Source organism: Perca flavescens, chromosome 23, assembly GCF_004354835.1.
Source record: "Perca flavescens isolate YP-PL-M2 chromosome 23, PFLA_1.0, whole genome shotgun sequence".
Classification (NCBI taxonomy): domain Eukaryota; kingdom Metazoa; phylum Chordata; class Actinopteri; order Perciformes; family Percidae; genus Perca; species Perca flavescens.
In genome coordinates, this window is record NC_041353.1 from 9,629,571 (window position 1) to 9,649,821 (window position 20,251).

At 40.4% G+C, this 20,251-nt stretch overlaps 3 protein-coding genes across 8 annotated transcripts; 2 read left to right on the plus strand and 1 right to left on the minus strand.

The window, feature by feature from the left end:
• The first annotated feature begins 690 nt into the window (after window positions 1–690).
• Window positions 691–8,260, plus strand: arfgap3 (ADP-ribosylation factor GTPase activating protein 3). Of its 2 annotated transcripts, XM_028570352.1 has the most exons (16): window positions 691–862; window positions 1,559–1,677; window positions 2,295–2,367; window positions 2,484–2,615; window positions 2,782–2,862; window positions 2,981–3,077; window positions 3,164–3,223; window positions 3,347–3,393; window positions 3,506–3,657; window positions 3,769–3,897; window positions 3,993–4,118; window positions 4,492–4,641; window positions 4,838–4,964; window positions 5,208–5,295; window positions 5,916–6,040; window positions 6,137–8,260. In XM_028570352.1, exons 1-16 carry the CDS (start codon window positions 794–796, stop codon window positions 6,152–6,154), a joined length of 1,593 nt encoding a protein of 530 aa, XP_028426153.1. In that variant the 5' UTR covers window positions 691–793; the 3' UTR covers window positions 6,155–8,260. The 2 variants fall into 2 exon arrangements, with proteins under 2 accessions (XP_028426153.1, XP_028426152.1); XM_028570351.1 differs by lacking the exon at window positions 6,137–8,260 and having other exon boundaries at window positions 5,916–6,064.
• A 500-nt stretch (window positions 8,261–8,760) lies between these two features.
• ikbip (IKBKB interacting protein) lies at window positions 8,761–14,790 on the plus strand. Of its 5 annotated transcripts, XM_028570464.1 has the most exons (5): window positions 8,913–9,042; window positions 9,240–9,454; window positions 9,539–9,656; window positions 13,264–13,485; window positions 14,084–14,790. In XM_028570464.1, the coding sequence occupies exons 1-5, from the start codon at window positions 8,977–8,979 to the stop codon at window positions 14,648–14,650; spliced, it is 1,188 nt and encodes a 395-aa protein (XP_028426265.1). In that variant the 5' UTR covers window positions 8,913–8,976; the 3' UTR covers window positions 14,651–14,790. The 5 variants fall into 5 exon arrangements, with proteins under 5 accessions (XP_028426264.1, XP_028426262.1, XP_028426265.1 ...); XM_028570463.1 differs by lacking the exons at window positions 8,913–9,042; window positions 13,264–13,485; window positions 14,084–14,790 and adding exons at window positions 8,761–8,861; window positions 11,493–13,028; XM_028570461.1 differs by lacking the exons at window positions 13,264–13,485; window positions 14,084–14,790 and adding an exon at window positions 11,493–13,028 and having other exon boundaries at window positions 8,908–9,042.
• A 1,050-nt stretch (window positions 14,791–15,840) lies between these two features.
• On the minus strand, window positions 15,841–20,002 carry ckap4 (cytoskeleton associated protein 4). The gene is made up of 2 exons (XM_028570733.1): window positions 19,552–20,002; window positions 15,841–17,427 (listed from the first exon to the last, which is right to left on the minus strand). Exons 1-2 carry the CDS (start codon window positions 19,867–19,869, stop codon window positions 16,213–16,215), a joined length of 1,533 nt encoding a protein of 510 aa, XP_028426534.1. The 5' UTR covers window positions 19,870–20,002; the 3' UTR covers window positions 15,841–16,212.
• Window positions 20,003–20,251: the final 249 nt, after the last annotated feature.

The window sequence follows — 20,251 nt, forward strand, 5'->3', positions numbered from 1 at the left end:
TCGTCAAGATATTTTCTGGATCTAAAAAGAGCTCAATCTTTTAGTCTGTGTGAAAATCCTTAAAGGGTTTTGAATTATTAATATTAAACTACTTTATGTTTAATTTCAATAGCTTAGTTGTACAGTTCTGTCAGTGAAGTAAATGTCAAGTGATTCTACAGTACGGTTGTTTTAAATTGCTTGTCTATGAAAAATGTCTAATTAACATGCTTAAATTTAGTTTATTAAATTACTTATACCAAACATAACCACTGAATTCTACAAGTTGTGATCCATGCAATTTCGTACTTTTCAATTGATCACATTTTTAGAGAAAGTTTTGTTTTTACTTCACATTTGTCTGATGTTTGTAGTCGGTATATTGCAGATAAATCCACATTCTAACTGGTAAAGTCTTCTGGGGGTATATTTAATCTTATTTGTGTCATTTTGATTGAGTGAGCAAAGTTGATGATTGAATCAGTCTGTACTTTGAATTAAATGTTTATATGTTCTACTCAAGCAGACCAACAGTAATAAAATGTATATAAGCATATGGCCATCCTTCAGAAAAGAAGTACATGATCTTAATACTTTCTATATCATTGTCAAAACACAACTGAAACTTGAAATGTAAAGTAACTACATTACCCAGGAGACCTTGCTACAATAACATAACCACGGGTCATTTTTATCCAATCAGAGCCCGATCTTGATGTTCTCCTATTGACGTGTCGTATTCGGAAAAAGACACAGGGCTGTTTTTCATGCTACTTCGCTGTCTAACCACCAGTTATTACCAACAGATAGAACAATGTCAGAGCCCAGCAAGCAGGACATTTCCACTATTTTTAAGCGACTTCGCGCCATCCCTACGAATAAGGTGAGGGTTTCAAACGGCGGACTGTATAGCTAGTCTCTTTAACAATGAAGTTAAACTGTATATCTGACACGTCGCACTTTGAGAAACGCCAAAGTTAGCTTTAATTCACCAGCTTAATTTAACAATTTACGTTAGCTAGCTGATACGTGTCATGTGTAAAATCGGTTGGTTTTGTTGAATTGTACCCTAACATTTGCAGGAGAATAATCTGTCAGAAAACTTGTGAACTGTAACCAGACGTAACGTTATCCAAGTGGTTGACAGCCTAGCTAGCTACATTTTGACTGTTGACATTAAGCTAGGTGTTTGTTTAGGCTTAATGTTCCTTTGTTATAAGCTCCCTCAAGGCTTAGCTGAGTGTAAACAGTAGTGCATACATTCTGAATATACTCAGAATGGAAGTGTGCTTTTTGCTTTACCAGTAAGTAAGAGTGAATTAATCCCACTTCACCAACAGCTGTTTGAATCAGCAGCCAGTTGATTTCACAGGCAACATGCACTTCAGACCTTCATGGTTACAAACATTCTTCACATTGTTTGCTTCCACGTCTTTTTTATTGATCTATTGTATAATCTTGAAAGAGGTGAAATATAAAACATAACTTCAGTCTTTACTGTTGCATTGAAATATCAATTGACCCATCTATTTATATATTGGTTTGTTTCTATGCATCTCCTGTGCTCTCTTTCTCCTAGATTTGCTTTGACTGCTCAGCTAAAAACCCCAGTTGGGCCAGCATCACATACGGTGTATTCCTGTGTATAGATTGCTCTGGGACACACAGGTCTCTTGGGGTGCATCTGACCTTTATCAGGTAAGTCAGGACTTATCTATATAGTGTAATTTTCTAATCAAAAGTTACAGAGTGCCTCCTAATAAACGCTTTTAGCAGGAAATAAATACAAAAGTAACAAAACAATTTAGATTAGAATTGAATTGGACCATCCTACATTGGGAGGTAAAGTAATCCAAAATGTAGGGGCAAAGACAGCAAACGCTTGTTCTATAGTTATTTTAAGCTAAGCTCTGGGACATACAGTAGACATGTTAAGTGACTATATGGTGACATCAAGTCAAAAATGTTCTCAGGGGGTTTACTGTGTAGAGCCTGATAGATAATAATGACAATGTTGTATTGAATTCTAAACTCCACTGGTAGCCATGAGCATTTTGAACCATCTGCAGACAAGCTACTGCTACTTGGCTTAGGCAAGCCGCACATGTATAATGAATTGCAATATTCTGGTCACGAAAACACAAAAGCAAACTATTACACAAGATTCTTAATATGAGCAGAAACCTCCAGACTAAGAGTAAAATGGTATGGAGAGAATTATTTTGGAACCTGAGATGCTGTTTGTCAATGTCAAACCGTTTAGCGACATAGAAATTTAAGGTCTGTTCAAATCCTGACATTGTTGTGTTACACAGGTCCACTGAGCTGGATTTCAATTGGTCTTGGTTTCAGCTAAGATGTATGCAAGTGGGAGGCAATGCCAGTGCGGTCAGTACCTGAAGGCAGCATATCAGCACACTATCAACAGATTTTAATTCCAGCAGTGTGTGACTCGCATGTAATGTTACTTAATTCTTCCTGTCATCCTTCCTGTATCTGTTTAGATGTCATTTTTCAGTCAACATGGGTGCACGACCAGTGCTGCCAATACCAAATACAACAGCCGAGCTGCTCAGCTGTACAGGGAGAAGATAAAGACTTCAGCCACACAAGCCACCAGATCCCATGGCACTGAGGTAATGCAGACACGTTTGTTTGCTGTCTTAAAACATCCCACTTGCAGGTTGCTCCACAGATCGGAGGGAAGCCAGAATTGAGTTCCTCTTTGCTTATCACACTTTGCATAGAATACATCCAGTGCACAGATAGCTGTATCAGTTGTACTGCTCTTCTTCTGTACAGTTGTGGCTTGACAGTCAGGCTCCTCTCTCCCCAACATCACCGGACGACAAGCAAGTGGATTTCTTCAGTCTTCATATACAGGTAGAGGAGTGTGCTTTCCTTGCCTAAGTGTAATTGCATCCACATACATGCTTATTGGATTACCTACACAGTGACAGGGTTTTAGTAATTTCACCACTTGTGTCTGTTTAACGCCTAGGCTCTTCCTGAAAATGTGAACACGGCCAACACGGTTCAAATGTGTCTCAGCTCCTCCACATCAGAGAAGCCTTTAACCAGGGGAAAAGAGGAAGACGGTAACGATATTCACAAAATACATAACATAGTTGTATTTATCTCGTTTCCATTTATGGCTCATCACATATACATTAAACCTTTTCAGGTAATCTAGATGAGGGCCCTAGTGTGGAGATGCTGACTGTTTCTACAGAATCAAATCTAGGTTGGTTTATATTCTTCACGTTTACTTACATTACTCCATTCCCCCATTTTAGACCCCGCTTTTGTATCTGAATTATTACTAAACTGTAGGAGGTGTAACTTTACTGTCCTTTGATCTCTCCAGAGCATTCCTCTCTCCTTAAGAAGAAGCCAACTGCCGCCAAGAAAACCGTATGTACTCCTAGTAACTTCAGTTTGGACATTACGCATTGTCGTAAGTACTGTATGTGTGTTCACAGACTTAGCATTCATAGTGTGTTTTGTAAAATGTGTCTTCTTCTAGTTGGCCTCTAAGAAAGGCGGTCTGGGCGCTCAGAAGGTTAGCAGCAAGAGTTTCTCAGATCTGGAGAAGAAGGCTCAAGATGCCGACAAGCTCAGAGAGAAAGAAGAGAGCACTGGTGCTTCCAAGAAGAGCAACCAACCTGAGGAATTCATGTGCGTTACTTTACTTTGTCTTTCTTTAAAAACAAAATTGTGTTTCTCTTTTTGCTGCTGTACTCTCCCTCTGTTTTGCCATTTATTTTTTATTTTTTTAAACCTTCTCAGCTCTCCATCCCTGCGACTGACCTGTAAAGATTTTGAGCAGCAGAGGAAAATGGAGAAGACGTTGAAGGGATTAAAGGGGAATAAGAAAGAGCAAGCTGAGAGACTGGGCATGGGTTTGGGCATGAGGAGGTATGATGATGAAGAGACAACTACTAGTGATCCCGTAGCTGATTCAAGGCTTTGTTTTCATATCTCTGTTTCTTGCTCCCATTATCGCTCTGCAGTGGAGTGTCTCACTCTGTGACATCGGACATGCACATGATCCAGCAGGAGAGTCCACTGGGGACCAAGACCACCAAGGCACGACGGTTCACTGAGGACAACGATGATGAAGGGTCCTTCAGCTCTAGGTCAGATAAATGTGATTTATATAACTGGTATTTTAAATGTTATCATTGATATGTTCTCTTAATTTTGTGTGCACAAATGCTATTTCATTTTATTTTGTTTTTAAAGTCATAAAACAAATCTGCTGTTGCGGTTTGGTTTTTTAAAAGCATGTTATTACAATTGTCTGAATATGATGTGAGTTAATGTCAGTAATCCTACAGTGCTTTGGCAATACTGTCTCTTAATGTGTTCATGGCTTTAAAGCTCTTTTGAATTAGAATTTTGAAATCTGCCTTTCCTCTCGCTTTTGATCATGCCAATTCAGTTCTCATACATAATCCATGCACAGCATTTTTTTACATTGTTATTATTATTCTGACCTTCTTTCTTTAGGATCTTGTCCCGGTTTGAGGATCAAACAGAAACGTCAGATAGTTTCTCCTCGCTGTGGGATGATAGAGGTGAAGGAGGCTGGCTCAAGGAGAGCAAGAAACCAGAGCCGGACTTCTACTTGACCTCCTCTATATCATCGCTGAATGACCGGTAATATAGACCCTGCTGCTGTCACTGTAACAGACCTCTCATGACTTTTTACTGCTTACTGTTGTTGCTTGATACAGTAGGAATTTAACCTTTTTGCTTTCAGAATAGACAACTATCGGTTAGTCCTGATTTCTGTTATTAAATCATAAGTGTTGTCATTTGTAATAATCATCTCCTTTTTTTTTTTTGTTATCAGGCCCACCTCCAGAAGAAAACCAGAAGCAGTGCCAGTGTCGGACACAGGAGAAGCTCAGAAAAAGTTTGGAGGCGACGTGAAAGCCATCTCTTCTGACATGTACTTTGGAAAACAAGATAACTCTGAGGTACGCAATGACAGCATGAGTCCTACCCATCCCACATGTTGTCTATACTGTAACATACATTGTGTAACACATGATTTTGATGATGACGTGTTGACTTGCACACTTTTAATTGTAGATGGTCAATAATTTCCAATTTTTTATATAAATGCTTATAGCGATCGCGCATAAACATTACTGAAATTTGAGAAGTACTCAAGACTGTTTGCAAAAAAATATGTCTGTGTCTATGTTTCTGCTCTCTAGTATGAGGCCAAAACACGACTGGAAAGATATTCTGGGAGTGCCTCTATAAGTTCAGCAGACCTCTTTGATGATCCAAAGAAACAGACTGGTAAGAGACTACTGCACCATCACTGCCTCAGCAAAAGCATTTTCACTAACCATTTAAGTTTGTGTTATTGATAAATAGAAATAAATGTACAGTATGTCTAATTACCCAAAGACATATTGAACATTTTTTATTGTTAACCTAAACATTTTTTCCGCAAAGCTTGCTCATACAAGTGTTTAACATTAGATTATCAAACCGACAACTGCACAAACTTGTAGATAATTGCTTGTTTCAATTTAATGAATGTCGTATTTACATAGTCCCCGAATTGCTATATGACAATAATGTGTCATATTAGCATGAGAGGCATAACTACATCTGTGCTGTTAGAAGTGCTGTTTGTACCGTGACAGAAATAATCAGACGATGAACTGTTTATTTTGATTTTAGTTGATTTCCGTAACACATTTTAACTCCAGATTGATTCAGATTAAAGCATTAATTTAGTTTTTAAATCAAAAGTGTGTGTGTTTTTTTTTCTTTTTCCCATGTGGAGAGAGGCAGACTGTCCGTAATAAGACTCGTTCCAGTGGTCTGGACCACTCGTAAACTTTGTACAAAAGAAAGTTGGGGAACGCCAAAACTAATCTTAAATCGCTTCATTTGTCTTGTGCTCACAGTGAGTTCCTACCGTCTGACCAACGTGCTGCCCAGTGCTCCTGACATGTCTCAGCTCAAACTGGGAGTGCGCTCAGTGGCAGGAAAACTCTCCGTCATGGCCAGCGGCGTAGTTAGCTCAATTCAGGTCGGTCAGAAATACACCACTTGAATCACGATCACATAAACATCTTGTCTGACAAACATCAATTCAAGTTCTAACGATGTATTTTCTTTCTTCCAGGACCACTACAGCTCCTGAGTCATGGTGTGTGGCTTCTGTTAGATTCAGCACCCTCATAGTTGTCCCAATGAGTGGTGCTCACTCATCCTTGGAGCAAAAGAGTTTATTTTAGTTTTTTTAGTTATTGCTTATTTTGCTTTGGGGTCTTGGGGTTTAAATATATATATATGTAGCAGAGGGTTTGTGGTGTTTTGAAGGATGGATTTGCGTTCTGATTTCTTTAGTTGATGACGTAAAAAAAAAAAGAAAAAAACCTAAGGAGTGGAGAGTACTCAGTTGTAAGTTTTTAATTGGTTAACCTACTCTCACTCATCATGTGCACTCTGTATTGTGCTTTTTTTGCACATTCCCACAGGTTTGAAAGTGTCCTTTCCGTCCCCAAAGTGCACTTATTTTTGCTCTTTCAAAGACGGGACCAAAACCTGATAACGAGGCCTTGGGGGACCAGATATATATTTTTTAATCACACATACTATCAGTTATGTAGCCTTGTTAACACATTAGCTACATTATCTTGTGAATAGTTATGTTTTTCTTTGTTTTTGCAGGCCATGCATCTGTTATTATAAAAGGACAAGATGGCATGAAATCTATGCAGCTATTAAAAATTGAGTTTGAAGGATATGCTCATTCACTTTCTTGCCAGGAGTACGGTGAGAAGATTGATACCACTCTCTTATCTGACGGTTTAATACAAAGCTGTAGCCAGGAGCCGGTTTAGCGTAGCTTAGCATAACGACTGGAAACAGGAGCAAACCGTTAGCCTGGCTCTGTCTGTAGGCAAGAGTCTGCTTACCAACCAGCGTGATAAAACGTTTGTAACCTTTGGATAGAGCCGGTTAGCTGCTTCCAGTCTTTATGCTCAGTTTACTGGTTAGAGCTTTAGCAATCTAGCTGATAGCATTAGAATAACCCTGCTTGATGTAGGTCAATTGCACTGTTTTTTTTTCTCTTTTCTGTTGCTTGGAATCAGACACTTTAAGATGTTGTAATTGATAATATGGTCAACATTGTAAGCAGTAGATTATTATTTTGAGGGGTTCCTTTTGATGATGTTTTGGATTTAATTTGTAGCTGTTTTTGTACGTCCGCTGTGATGTTCTACATTGCCCCCTTTGGTATTACATTTAATAGCCCACACTTGGCTGGTACTCTCTAAACCAATAAACACAATAGCCCACACTTGAAGGCTAGAATTATCTGATGCAGACCTCTTTGTAGCTTTCAGGCCCCATTGTACAGCAACACATGTCCACTTAAAATATGACTGAAAACAATCCCTTTTTAAAGGCCTCATTTTGTTGTTGCTGTAACATACTGCAAAAGTCATAATAAATAAATCGCACTACAATGTGGTGCTATAATGTGATTTTGGATTTGGCATTTAAAAGCAATAGAAAAATATTGATATCTGTTCACGGCTCTGGGGTGGAATAACTACGGCTTGTGCTTTAGCATTAAGATACATTTTGCCATGATGCTTAAAATCTAATTGTGCAGAGTTAACAGACTGGAGTTTTTTAAGCCCTGATTTGGGAACTGGATGATTATATTACTGAGCAATTTCTCTACTGTAAATGCTTCTCAGGAGTTTAAGTTGTTAAATAAGAAACACTAAAAGTGAAAGTTGTAGATCCTTCAATGACCAAATATTTGTTTACTCCATCACTCTATGCCTTAGTCCAAAGATCTCTGATTAACGCGCCCTCATATTGCATTATTGTACTGGCTATCTTTTTGCACATTATTTTGTTAGAAATTGCATGTGGCAGCTTTTGCTGCCACATGCAATATTGTTTGTGTCTTCTGCTGTTAAATATTGTTAAATGTTACCTAAAAGAATAGTAGCTTGTGTAATTCGCATGGCCCTTGTAGTTAATAGGACACGCTGACAAATCCTGAATACAAGATAGCATACTGCTGTTGGGACCCATTAAATAATAATGGAATAACAGAATTGATCAATAAAAGCTATATTATAGAACTGCTACATACAATGTTGTATAGGGCTTGAATTACCATTTATAGAAAGCTACTGATAATCAAGTTTTGAAATATTTTGACACTCAAAATGGAAGTAAGGTTTTTGGAAACATGCCAAATAAATGGCTTGTGCCGAAGCTCTTTTGCCTGGTCATTTTGTGGCTACACTGCACAGACTTTGAGTTTGTGAAAAGCGCTATATAAATTCAATTTATTATTATTATTATTATTATTATTATTATTATTATTATTATTATTATTATTAAATGTACATTTTTCTTTGTTTGATTAATTGTTTGGTTTGTAAGAAAATAGCTAAAATTGTCCATAACAATTTTGCAGAGTCCAATTTGACATCTTTACGTCTTGTGTTATCCTACCAACAGTCTAAAACCCCAAACATTCAATTTACAGTCACATAAAATTGTGAAAAGCAGCAAATCCCCACATTGGAGAAGCTAAAATGTATATATATTCTTTTAATGGTTAAATTATTTAAACGATTAATCTTTTTTTTTATAATTGTTGCCGTTTAATTTTCTGGCCACCGACTAATTAATTAACCGATTAATTGTTTGAGCTTCTCCTTTAAATACATCATTAATCCGGTATGGCCACATTCAGGACTAAATAATTCTGGCAGCCGCTTACGTGGCTGGCTGAAGCGTTTAAGGGGCTTCTTGCGCTGTCGGAATTATGAGAGTTTAGGTTGGGGCCTAACGGTGGAACAAATTGGCAAATTGTAATTTTGTTTCAAACCATTGTGTGGCTTGAGCTAAAAGATAAAACATCAATACATTTCATACATAAATACTGGCTATATTTGTTACAGGTTTTGTGTTTCTAACTAAGTAATCATGTTGGTAATTGTATATACGAGCTTAAGAGAAGCATTTGAAGGCGGCATTTTTCCAAGGAACAGGGTAACGTTAAGCAAAAGGATTGTTTAGCGGTAACGTTCGCAAAACTCAGCCTGTATTTTAATGCTTTTTACGTTACTTAGGTATCCTGCATTATGAACGTATCTGTGAAAGAAGTGTTTTATTGCACAACGTAACGAATAGCTATTTTATTTTATTTTTTATACTGTTAAAGCCTGTTGAATTCCTTCACATTACAGTGTGCTAAAATGCCTACTGAGTTGAAACAGAGGAAGAAGTCACAAAAACAAAGCGATGAAGTGTCCGAAACGTCGGCTGTAAATGGCAAAGATGAAGCGCATAAAGGGAAGACAGAAGCTGGAAACATCGCAGCAGCGAATAAAACCTCTTCGAGTTTGGATATAAGAAGTATAATGTGCTTATTGTCGCTTGCAGCATGCGGGGCTCTGAGTTGGTAAGTCAACAAAATCTGCATTAGCTAATGTTCTAAAGAGTTTTTGTCTCTACTAAAGTGTATATATGTCTCTCTTCGTTTCAGGGTGGTGCTACAGCAAAATGAAAGGTTTTCCGAAATTGAAGAAAAGTACAAGTCATTACACGGAAAGACTTCAAGTCTCTTCGACATGGAGGAAGAAGTCCTAAAGGTTTCTAAAAAGGTACGTTTAATTTAAAGTGGAACATATGTTAAGCTGCTTTTGAGGGATGGAGCTTTAAAGGGTCAATTCACCCAAATTACACGTTCACAGCTCTAGTGGTATCTAGCTGTGCAGACACTTTAGGTTTTATGTGCCCAGGTTTTGAGATATTGTTGTATGGGACCCCAATGCAATGGAGGTGAATGGAATTTAATGTGTATAATGGCATATATATTTTTACTGAAGAAATATTCCCTACTTAAACCGTTGACAGTGTGTTATTTGTAGGCCTATTATTAATAATAGGGAATGTTAGTTTTCAGTAATTTGTGCACCACAAATAAAATTTCCTCCATTAAATTTAAATGTAAATTGTTTATGGTTGGGGCAGAAATCTCAGAGACAGATATTTCAAAACCAGAACAAATAAAACCCAAACTGTCTGCATAGGTAAATACCACTTAAGATATAAAGTGATAAAATATTATATTTCTTATTTGAGTGTTTTGGGTAAAATTATGCTTTGGGTTTGTGTGAAAACCTAAGAATTATTGGTTTGTTTTAATTTTTTAAACTAGAATTACAAGTAGAATATCATTCTGGTCGATAGCTGTGGTTTAGGGAGGAGGGGTAGGAGTACAGTTAGTGAATTACTGGTTCCCAACCTCTGGGTCGTGAAATGATTCACATGATAAGAAAGAAGAAAAAACGTACTGTATTTTTTGCTGTACGAAATTGTTTTGCACTTCTTTACCTTTGCATTTTTGTGAAATTCTGGACAGTTTAAAATGTTCAGCCCCATCAAAATTATTCAAGTGGAACCACCTGTGGACAAAACCACTTGCAGCTCCTAAATATATACGACCTGTGATGCTGGGGGTCACAAGCAGACTTTGCTTAAGGGGTCACAATGAATCTACTGCCTTACATTATATAAAATCCTCTGCATGCTTCATTTTCTTTTTGTTCTTTGAAAATGTCCCCCTTACATCTATAGTATCCACATTTGTGTGCTTTTGTAACACTTTTTCATCCACGGTTGACTTATATTGTACACACAGTGCCTTTGTGTATGCATGTGTTTTGTTTCCTACTGTATCCGTTGTATAGAGAGCCGAAGTCTCGCCCTTCTACTTCGAGTCCATGGGACCTATCTTTGGAAAAGATATGAACGGGAGTCAATGGAGAGATAATAAGTATTTTTTGGTCCGGTTTGAATTTGAGCCATGGATTACAAATATGATATTCTGTCAATTTAAAAGATCATTTTTCAACCGAAGAAAGTCTCAGTTAGCCGTAGGTTTGTCGTATGGCCACCTAGTTTTGTGTGAAGCCGCTCAGTGAACTACATCTCTCATCTGACACAATCTACGTCACCTAGCTTGATGCTCAACTTGCTCGCTAGCTCTGTTCCACAACACGCGTAACGTTATCTTACCTGCTGTGTTTTATCCAGTGAAGTGTTTTCAGCAGATAAGCAAAAGAACAAGCGGGATCCTCTGCTCATTTGAGTAACGTTACAGCGAGACGTCATCCATGTGATATTGAAGTGTGTAGTCTTTCTCATTACGTATTCTCACAGTCTTATACTTCAACAGTTTAACAATAAACTGAGACTTTCTTGACTTGCGAAATTATCTCTTAAACTGATGAACATCATATGTGTAATTCATGGCTCAGTTCAAACGGGATCAAAAAATAATTTGTCTTTCCCCATTCGCTACCGTTCATGTTTTTTCTGAGTTAAGGTCCCATGGCGTTCCACCGGAAGGGGAGGGACTTCGCCTCTCTATATGAGTACTGAGGACCATAGAGCTCCCACAGAAACAGCCCTCCTGTTTTGTGTTGCGGCTGCAGCTCGCCGCCTCTGAGGATGACCTACAGGAGGCGCTCTCCACCGTCTCCTTGGCAACACGACTCCAGCAGGACATCTCCACCCTCCACGCTGCCGTCATGGTGATGCAGGCCGACGAGAACTCCGCCTCCCGTGACCTGCAGACGGTCAACGCCCACTTCCTCAAAGTGACGGAGACGTGGCAGGAGCGGCTGGCCGCCATCACCTCTGACCTGGCTGCCCTCAAGGCCGAGTCACGGGAAGCTCACGGCGGAGCCACAGAGCGGGTTAACGAGGCCGAGCGGAGGGCCCGGTCACTGGCGGAGAAGTTGGAGGAGCTTGAGGACAGCACGAAGAGGAATGCCCGAGCTCTGGAGCGCACGGAGGGAGACGACACCAAGCGAATTCAGGATCACCTGGACTGGAACACCAAGCAGATCCACAAACTGGAGGAGCAGATCGGCAGCCTGACCAAGAGGGAGGCCGAGCTCAGCTCCCAGCTCCAGGAGCACATTCCCCGGGCACAGGAGTGTGAAGAGCACCTGCCTCAGGTGGAGGAGGCGGTGCGCGCCATCCTGAGACTGGCGGGTGACCTGAGCGGGGCAGAAAAACGCCTGGAAGAGGTGACGTTACAGGTGTTTGGGACTGAGGACAGCATGCTGAAAGCACTCAATGAAATCATTCAGATCAGACAGGAGCTGGACACCCTGCAGGCTCAAAACAGCATCCTGAAGATGAAGAATGAGTTGTCCGTAGTTAAAGAGGCTGTCCGTGAACTCACCATGGTGCTAAGGGAAACTACAGCCGACAGCCAAAAGGACTCTGACACTTTGGAGGAAGAAGGATGGAAATATGATGATGAGGAGGAGTGGGAAACAGATGAGACAACTCAACTTCTACATGATGACCTCGCTGAATGATGTCATTGTATTGAGTCACCTAGAGAAAAGGAGTGGCCCTGTTTTACTCTTTGCTGTAAAATGGCGATCAAAGTTCAGTATTAATGTCTTTCAAAATGTGTACCTGCGTTTTAATGTCAGATAATTGGTGACCATCACTGCATCAAAGTTCCCTGATTTCAACATAAACTCTGGTATACATGCACTGTATAACTAAAGTAAGATCAAGATTTTTTTATTTTAGTATTAGTTTACTGTGGAAGTGAGAAATTTAGGTTTCTTTAGTGATTATATACTACATGCCCCATTACTGGGATATAGTTGTACAACCATATCTAAGCCAGTCTTTCCAGATATAACTGCATTAGATCCGAAACGATTAGTCGATGAATCAATTTCATGACATCGCCTTGATAAAATATCATGGGCATTTTTCACAATTACTGACATTCTTGTAGACTAAATGAATAATTGATTAATCAAGAAAATAATTGTGAGTTACAGCCCTAAACTACATCTCTGTCTTTTGTAGATGTACAATAAATCTTAATGTTTTTGATAACTATATTTCCATCTGATTTTAGTTTCACCTGTTGAAAGCATGGCAGTCATTTCATTTCATCACTGAACTTATTTAATAAACTCTTTTTTTATTGAAAAGGTCTCATTTGTTTTGTATATTGAATCCTCTTGTGTACTGAGGCAGTTATTTCTCTCCTGTGTTTTGATAGATAGATAGATAGATAGATAGATAGATAGATAGATAGATAGATAGGGAAATAACCTGAAAAGATGTCTTGTAACGTATAATTGCTTAAAATGACTAACCTCTCCTGAACACACAAGCATACAGCTGTTGTATCTACCAATCCATGTACTGTATGTCCTGTTTCAGTGTGAGAGTGTCCAGCTGATGCTGGAGGGTCTCGGGGGTCAGCGGGGGGCTCTGCGGCCCCAGCTGGAGGGTCTGGAGCAGGACGTGAGCCGGCTGAAGGAGTGGGCCTCTGGGCTGAATGAGAAACGAGCTCAGCTTCAGACCAGCCTGACCTCACTGAGAGACGCTGTGGGACAGATCGAAGGACGCACCTCAGCCATCGCAAAAGACTTAGCCAACAAGGTATGTCTGATTTTTCTTTTCTTTTTTTTTACTGTGAAAAATGGATGTTAAAATTTCTCAGAGCCCAAGGTGATGTCTTGAGATGTCAAAAATCCAAAGATTCACATTTTACTGTCACATAAGACACAGAATAGTTTTAAATCCTTACAATTGATAGCAAACGATTCATCTTCTGTCGATGGGCTAAGCATTGCAGCTCTACAAAAGAATGCTACAAAAGTTTGTCACTTTGTTTTCCTGGAGTCAGAAAATGTGTAACTCAATGCAAAACTAGGCTACATAAGGAAACTTTTCAATTTGGCATCTCCAAGTAATAGTGAAATGTTGATAAGGAATGTAAATATCCTGGTTTGTACTGTATGAAGTAAATATCAGTTTGCTGCTGTTATTTATTCATTATAACCTTCAGTGGCCGTAGAAGAGATCCCATCTAACATTAGAATTGAATCAGCATGAATATATTAAATCTCTGTGGGACTCATGTTGCTGAGGTGAAATCATGTTTCTGTTGCAGATTCCATCTGAAACAAATACATTTTTCCTGTAACATTTGAAAACGAGTTTTCTTAGCCTCTGTTCGTCTGTGTGTGTCCTGTAGGTGGCGTCAGTGAGGACAGATGTGCGCAGGATGGACGGCCTGCAGTCTGAGCTGGAGTCTCTGCTGACTCAGCTGGCGGCGCTGGACGACAAGACCACGCAGGTGGAGCAAAGCATGGTCAAACGCATCGGGGACGTGCTGGTCAGCAGCATTGACCGGGTCTCAAATCTCCGCGCCGTGTCCGAACGCAACACTGAGGCCATAGAGCAGCTCCGCAGGCGCATCCCTGAACTCACCGCCGCTGACAAACAGATCTGGGAGCGCTTGAGAGAGCTAGAGAGCGGCAGAGCTCGTCTGATAAGAACAGTGACTTTTGCCAGCGACCTTAAACCAAAAGTTGCTGCTATTAAGAGGGACTTTGGGGCGTTTGAGCCTCAGCTGTCCGACCTGACTCTGCGGATAGGAAGACTAGCAGAGGATCTTATGAAGAGAGAGCAGGAGGTTGCTGAGCTTAGACAGACACTGGCTAACCTCACTGCAGTAGAGGGAGATTTAAGTGTTACAACTAAACAGGTTAGTGAAATAGCTGACCTGTCTGATATTGGAGAGACGCACCGGCCAACATGAGGAACACACTTCTTCAACAACCTCCAGATCAAGGTTTTCTTCTTTTGAATTTTTCTCAGCAATTGCATCTGTCATACTACTGTTTAAAGATTTTACTGAAATAAATCTTTTCATTACAAATTAAATAAATATGAAACCCCTTTTTTTTTTTTTTTTATTACAAAAACTTTGATTTAAAGCACAAAGCTGGTAACCCATTAAGAAGTACGAGTGTGAACAATCTGGCAGCTAGTCTGGTAGCGTTCCAAAACATGTTTTTCAAGTTTGATTGTGGCTAAACCAGCTTATGTTGGCTCCTGACAATCATTTATTTTCTTCTTCCTTTTAGAGCTTTTCGTGCGTGTGTGTGTGTGTGTGTGTGCGCGTGCACCGGAGGTTGTGGCAATGTGCCGGAAATGTAGACATATATTTTGGCATTCATATGGCAATTTATGTAGGCATTTAGTATGGCCACAAAATATTGGCTTGGGGGAATAGTTTGACATTTTAGGAAATAAACGTATTCACTTTTTTTGCAGAGTTATAGACTCCACTCTCATGTCTTTACGGTTAATATGAAGCTCCAGCTAGCAGACTGGAAAAAGAGGGTAATGGCTACTTATGTTACTAGGCTATAGCTACAGTTACTGGTCCTGGCCAAGAAAAAGTCACCTTAACCAATGAGGTGTTTTTAAAACTCGAGATTCCAGTTTATTTTTAACCAAAGCTATGTTGTATGAGTAGTTCCTTGCATTTGCTGGCCGCACTACATTCCTTTAAATGGTTCAAAACACAACTGCAGCCTTGGGTGTTCAACGAGGAAGCACATTTCTGCAGAAAACCTGGCAGAGGAAAATGACATGTTACTGCTGTTTGCAGATTAAAGCGCTCAGCACGTGGTATTCAGTCTTAATGATGTGGAAAATCATCTGCTCGACTCCACAGCAAAGTTTTACGTGCGTGATATGCCAATTGTCACAGATTATAAATAATGTGGTGCTGCTTAATAAATTGTGCCTTATGTGAGAGGATTTGTTGTTTAAAAACTCGTAAAGAAACATGAAATATGCAATAGAGAGGGAAATCCTGTTTGATTTTAGCAACCCTAAAACACCTATCAATAAGTTTAAGTTTCATTTCCACCCAATACAATCAATGTATTACCCCTGATGTAAACAAAAAATCATAGTTCACACAAAGTTCTTCACAGCTTTAGGTCAACAAGAGTTTTTATTCTTGTAAAAAAACACATAGTGAGTAAACAAAGAAGTGCTCCAAAAGAGCTTATCATTGCATTAGCTTGGTTTTTAAAAAGAAACCGCCTTGGCACAGACAATTGAACAAAACAAAACATTAGGAACAGTGCAGAATGAATGTGGATTTGAATTCACAGATCAGCAGTAGCCTACAGCTCTGCCTCGCCTTGGCTACTTTTCTACTAAAATGTTCAACATCATGACATCAACCGACGAATTTCAGAAACATCGCTTCACGAAAAACAGTAAGTGGGTTATGGTCACCCTTTGGGAATCATTATTGTCCGTGTTTGGGTATCCTGATGTGACGTTGCTAACTCTAACCCCCTACTTTTCCTCCTTGTCAACAGATAAACCCGCCAGTGTCTGTGTAGTCTCCTGCAGAGCTTTCTGAAGAGCAGAAATAGCCTGATCGTGGCCTTCTAGCTTGGCTGCTTTGCTTTCCAAGCCATCTACCATGCTTCTTAAGCTCTGGAGCTGCTCTGGCTTTATGCTGCTGCTGCTGCTGTCCTCCAGAGCAGCGAGCCTATTCTCCAAGTCCACCACCTGCTGACCCAGGCTGGAGTCCTTGGACAGGAGCTCGGCCTGGGCACCGCCCAGAGCATCCATGTTGGACTGGAGCTCCCCAAAACTGCTTTTCAGTGCCTCCATCTCCTGCTCCACGCCAGTTTTGACTTTCTCCACAGCCTGGCCCTGTGCGGCCAGAGTGCTTTCATGGCTGTCGTATTTGGCGAATAGCGATTCCATTTTGGAGGTGATATCTGATACCGATGCTGACAGCGAATCTCCGCTCTCTTCCGATGTTTTAACTCGGGCTTCCAGGTCGTCTGATCTTTTCTGGAACTGAGCGAGCGCTGCGTTGACCTCCTCCTCCGCGCGGCCAGCGGTGTCAGCGGCCTGCTCCACGCTGCTCTCCAGTGTCATGCTTTTGTCCTTCAGAGCCTTGACATCAGCCTCTGCTGCAGACAGGGACTGCCTCAGATTTCCAATGGTCTCTTGCAAGACTAACCTCACGGTTTCAACTTCCTGGGACAGGGAGGCTACTTCCTGGTTGCGGGTGTGGAGCTCTGACCTCACAGCGCCTACCTGCTCCCTGAACGAATCAGCTGAGGCATCAGCTTCCTCTTTGGCTGTTTTGATTTCAGCTACAGCATCCACAATGGCAGAGAGCTCCTGTTTGATGAGCGCAGGGTCTTCCATGTCCCCCAGGCGGGCCTTGAGATCAGCCAGCTGGCTCTGCGTTTCGCCCTGAGCTCCGGTGAACTCGGCCACGCTGGCTGTGATGGACTGACTCACCTCAGCCAGACGCTCCTCCACAGTCGTCTCCAGAGAAGAGAAGTCCCTCTCTCGGGCCTCCTTCACCTCGTTGATGCCCTCTGAGAGGTCCCTAAGTAGATCATTCTGGAGCCTCTGAAGGGCCTCCTCCACTCTCCTCGTCTCCACCTCGCCCCTCTTCATCCGGCCAATGGCCCCCTCCATCTCCACCCGTGTAACCCCCAGGGATGACTCCAGCCCGTCCACAACACTACTCAGAGACTCCACCTGTGCAACAAGGCAGAATACATATACAGCATCAGATTTGAATCCATTTTAACATCTGCCGGAAATAGTCAAACACTTGTATATTGCACTCTTTATGATGCACTTCAAAACAATAAATGCAAATTGTCCCTGTCCTGGGAAAACCACGCATGTGTCCAAAAGCTCAATTTTTCAGGAGCTAAGAAACACAGACTTGTTTTCCGATTTGTGACAGCAGGTTTTTAAATAGTTTAATTTTCTTAACCCGAAGCATTTCTTCAAAAAAATCTAAATGACAAAATTTGGGGGTACATGGTTTTCACTGGACAGTGGTGTATCCACACAGTTTTATTTTATTATCATGTTATTGCAGTTACCAAACAAACTTACTTACTGAAAAAAGTGCCTCAATTTTGCAGTTTGAAAGAATCTTCCTCACCACTTACCTACCTTTTCCTGAGCTTTCAATGGCATCATGGTCTTCATCAGTGAATTGAGTAGCTTCAGTTGTCACGGAGTTGGCTCAGTCATCCATTTACTGATGAAGACTATCCGATGTGGTTGAAAGCTCAGGAAAATGCTTGCAAGTGGCTCTTGAGTTAACATTATTTTGTAAAAGTACTATAATTCCTTAGGTCAAGAATGAACTTTCACTGTCATCTCAATTTTATAATTTACCCCCAAACATTCAAATATTACACTAACTGAATATGCTAAACTAGATATTTTGTTTGTTGCTTGCATATTAAAAATATATTTTCTGGGATGACCTCTGGCTCACTCAGTAAGGACGCGCGGCCCGGGATCGAATCCGACCTGTGGCCCTTTGCTGCGTGTTGTCCCCCATCTCTCTCCCACCTTTCCTGTCTATCCGGTGTCACTATCTAAATAAAGGGAAAAAATGCCCCAAAAAATAATCTTTAAAAAACTATATATATATATATATATATATATAAATAAATTATTTTAAAGTGTAGATGAGCATGGAAGTTAAAAATTCTTGACCTTAGGAATAGTGTGGCAAAAGTCCATTTACTAGTACTTTCAATATATGAGTATATGAAAAGAGTACTTTTGTGGTGGGGTAAAAAACCTTTATAGTTAAGAAAATGTTGAGAAGAGGTGGTGCAGTAGAAAGATAATTATTATTTTGATATGACTGCAGTGTGAACACCTTGGTAAATATTCACAATGCAATCATCACTCCTCACTACTATTATGAGTTATATAATATTAAAAGTGAGCCCCCACCCGAAGTAAAGTGACATAACAAACATGTTCTACCTGTACATTTGCATGAGTAGAGTCGAGTCATCACATAACTCAAGTAAGAGTACATCCTGGATGTAGTTTACACTGGTTATAGAAACACAGTGTACTTTACATCCAGGAAGTGAGTAGAGAACGAATGAAAAAGGGAGAAGACTTCAGTTATATAAGACAGTAGATGTTTTTGTTTGCATGTAGGCCTATATAGAAACTGAACCAGGACATTTATTTACTTACAAACCCTGTGAATCTTTAACATTTGTTTACTCCTGCAAAAGATGATTGATGGTCAGACATGACCATTTCATATTTCTGTACTTTATAATACAAAAGGGAGGGTGTCCCTTTCCCTGCGAGAGACAATGTCAACTCGTCATCATTACCCTGCAGCATCCTAACACACACGCTTAAATATCTGTTGTTCGTAAACAAAAGAAAACATTACAAGATAGAAAATAATGAAGAAATGATTCATTTTTTACCAGGTCTAAAACTTTTTATTGTTTAGGCTACTTATTGGACGTTTGCTGAATAAAAAGTATAGGCAGTTCACCAAATCCATCACTGTGGTTTACCACCCAGCCCCCAAGAAGAGTACATTGACTATTTTTACCATGTTTTTATTGTCTATGCGCATTGTAAAGCACTTTGTGACCTTGTCTGTGAAAAGCTCTGTATAAATAAAATGTACTTACTTACTTACATCCAGTGCAACAACTAGGCCTATATGGACGAATAGAGTATGTAATGTCTAACAAAAACAATGATATGCATTGCCCAAGCATAGTTTGTATTTCCCTGGGAGTTGTGGAAAAAGTTTGGGAACCCCTGCTAATGTAATTGAAAATCAGTTCCTACTTCTTATTGTCTACCTACCTGTTGAACGACGCTCTCCATTTTTCCGCTCAACTGCGCGTTTTGCCGTGCGCTCTCCTCATGCCTGGCGTTTGTCTGTCGCATTTCATCCACAACTTGCTGTAAATAAAAAGCAGCAAACCCTGCAGCGCCTATCAACGCGATATAAAACACTGCGGTCGCAACAAAGCCGAGGCAGCTGCCTGATCGTGGCCCCTGAGGTCCGGGGCCACTCAGCCCGTTACTGGTGCTCTTTTGGCTTTTCTTCGACGCATCGTCTTGGCTGGATGCGGCGCTCTTCTCGCTCGAGCTGTTCTTGTGTCGGTTTTTCGCAGTCATCGTGAATGGGAGCTCGCTGAGATAAATGTGTGTGTGATGTGAGACCCGCTGGTTTTGCAGTCGTGGATGGATGGAGTATGTTTCCAGTCCAGGCCCACTAACTGGACCAGCAGCGTATCAGCGAGCGCGTCGTGTCTTTCCACGGGGGCTTTTTTTTTTTTTTTTTTGTTGAGGTATGCGGATGGGGGCTGTCCCATGTTTAACTCCAGGCTCTGTAGGTCCACTTTAATGACATAACACACCAGGAGACAATGAATGATTTCTACTACTCTTATACTTTGGTGATTATTATTATATTTTGTTTAATCATACATCTAAAAAACTGAATAAAGTTCTGCAGCAGCATCTCTCTCCGGTGCAACAGCAGTGATGTTTCCTAAAA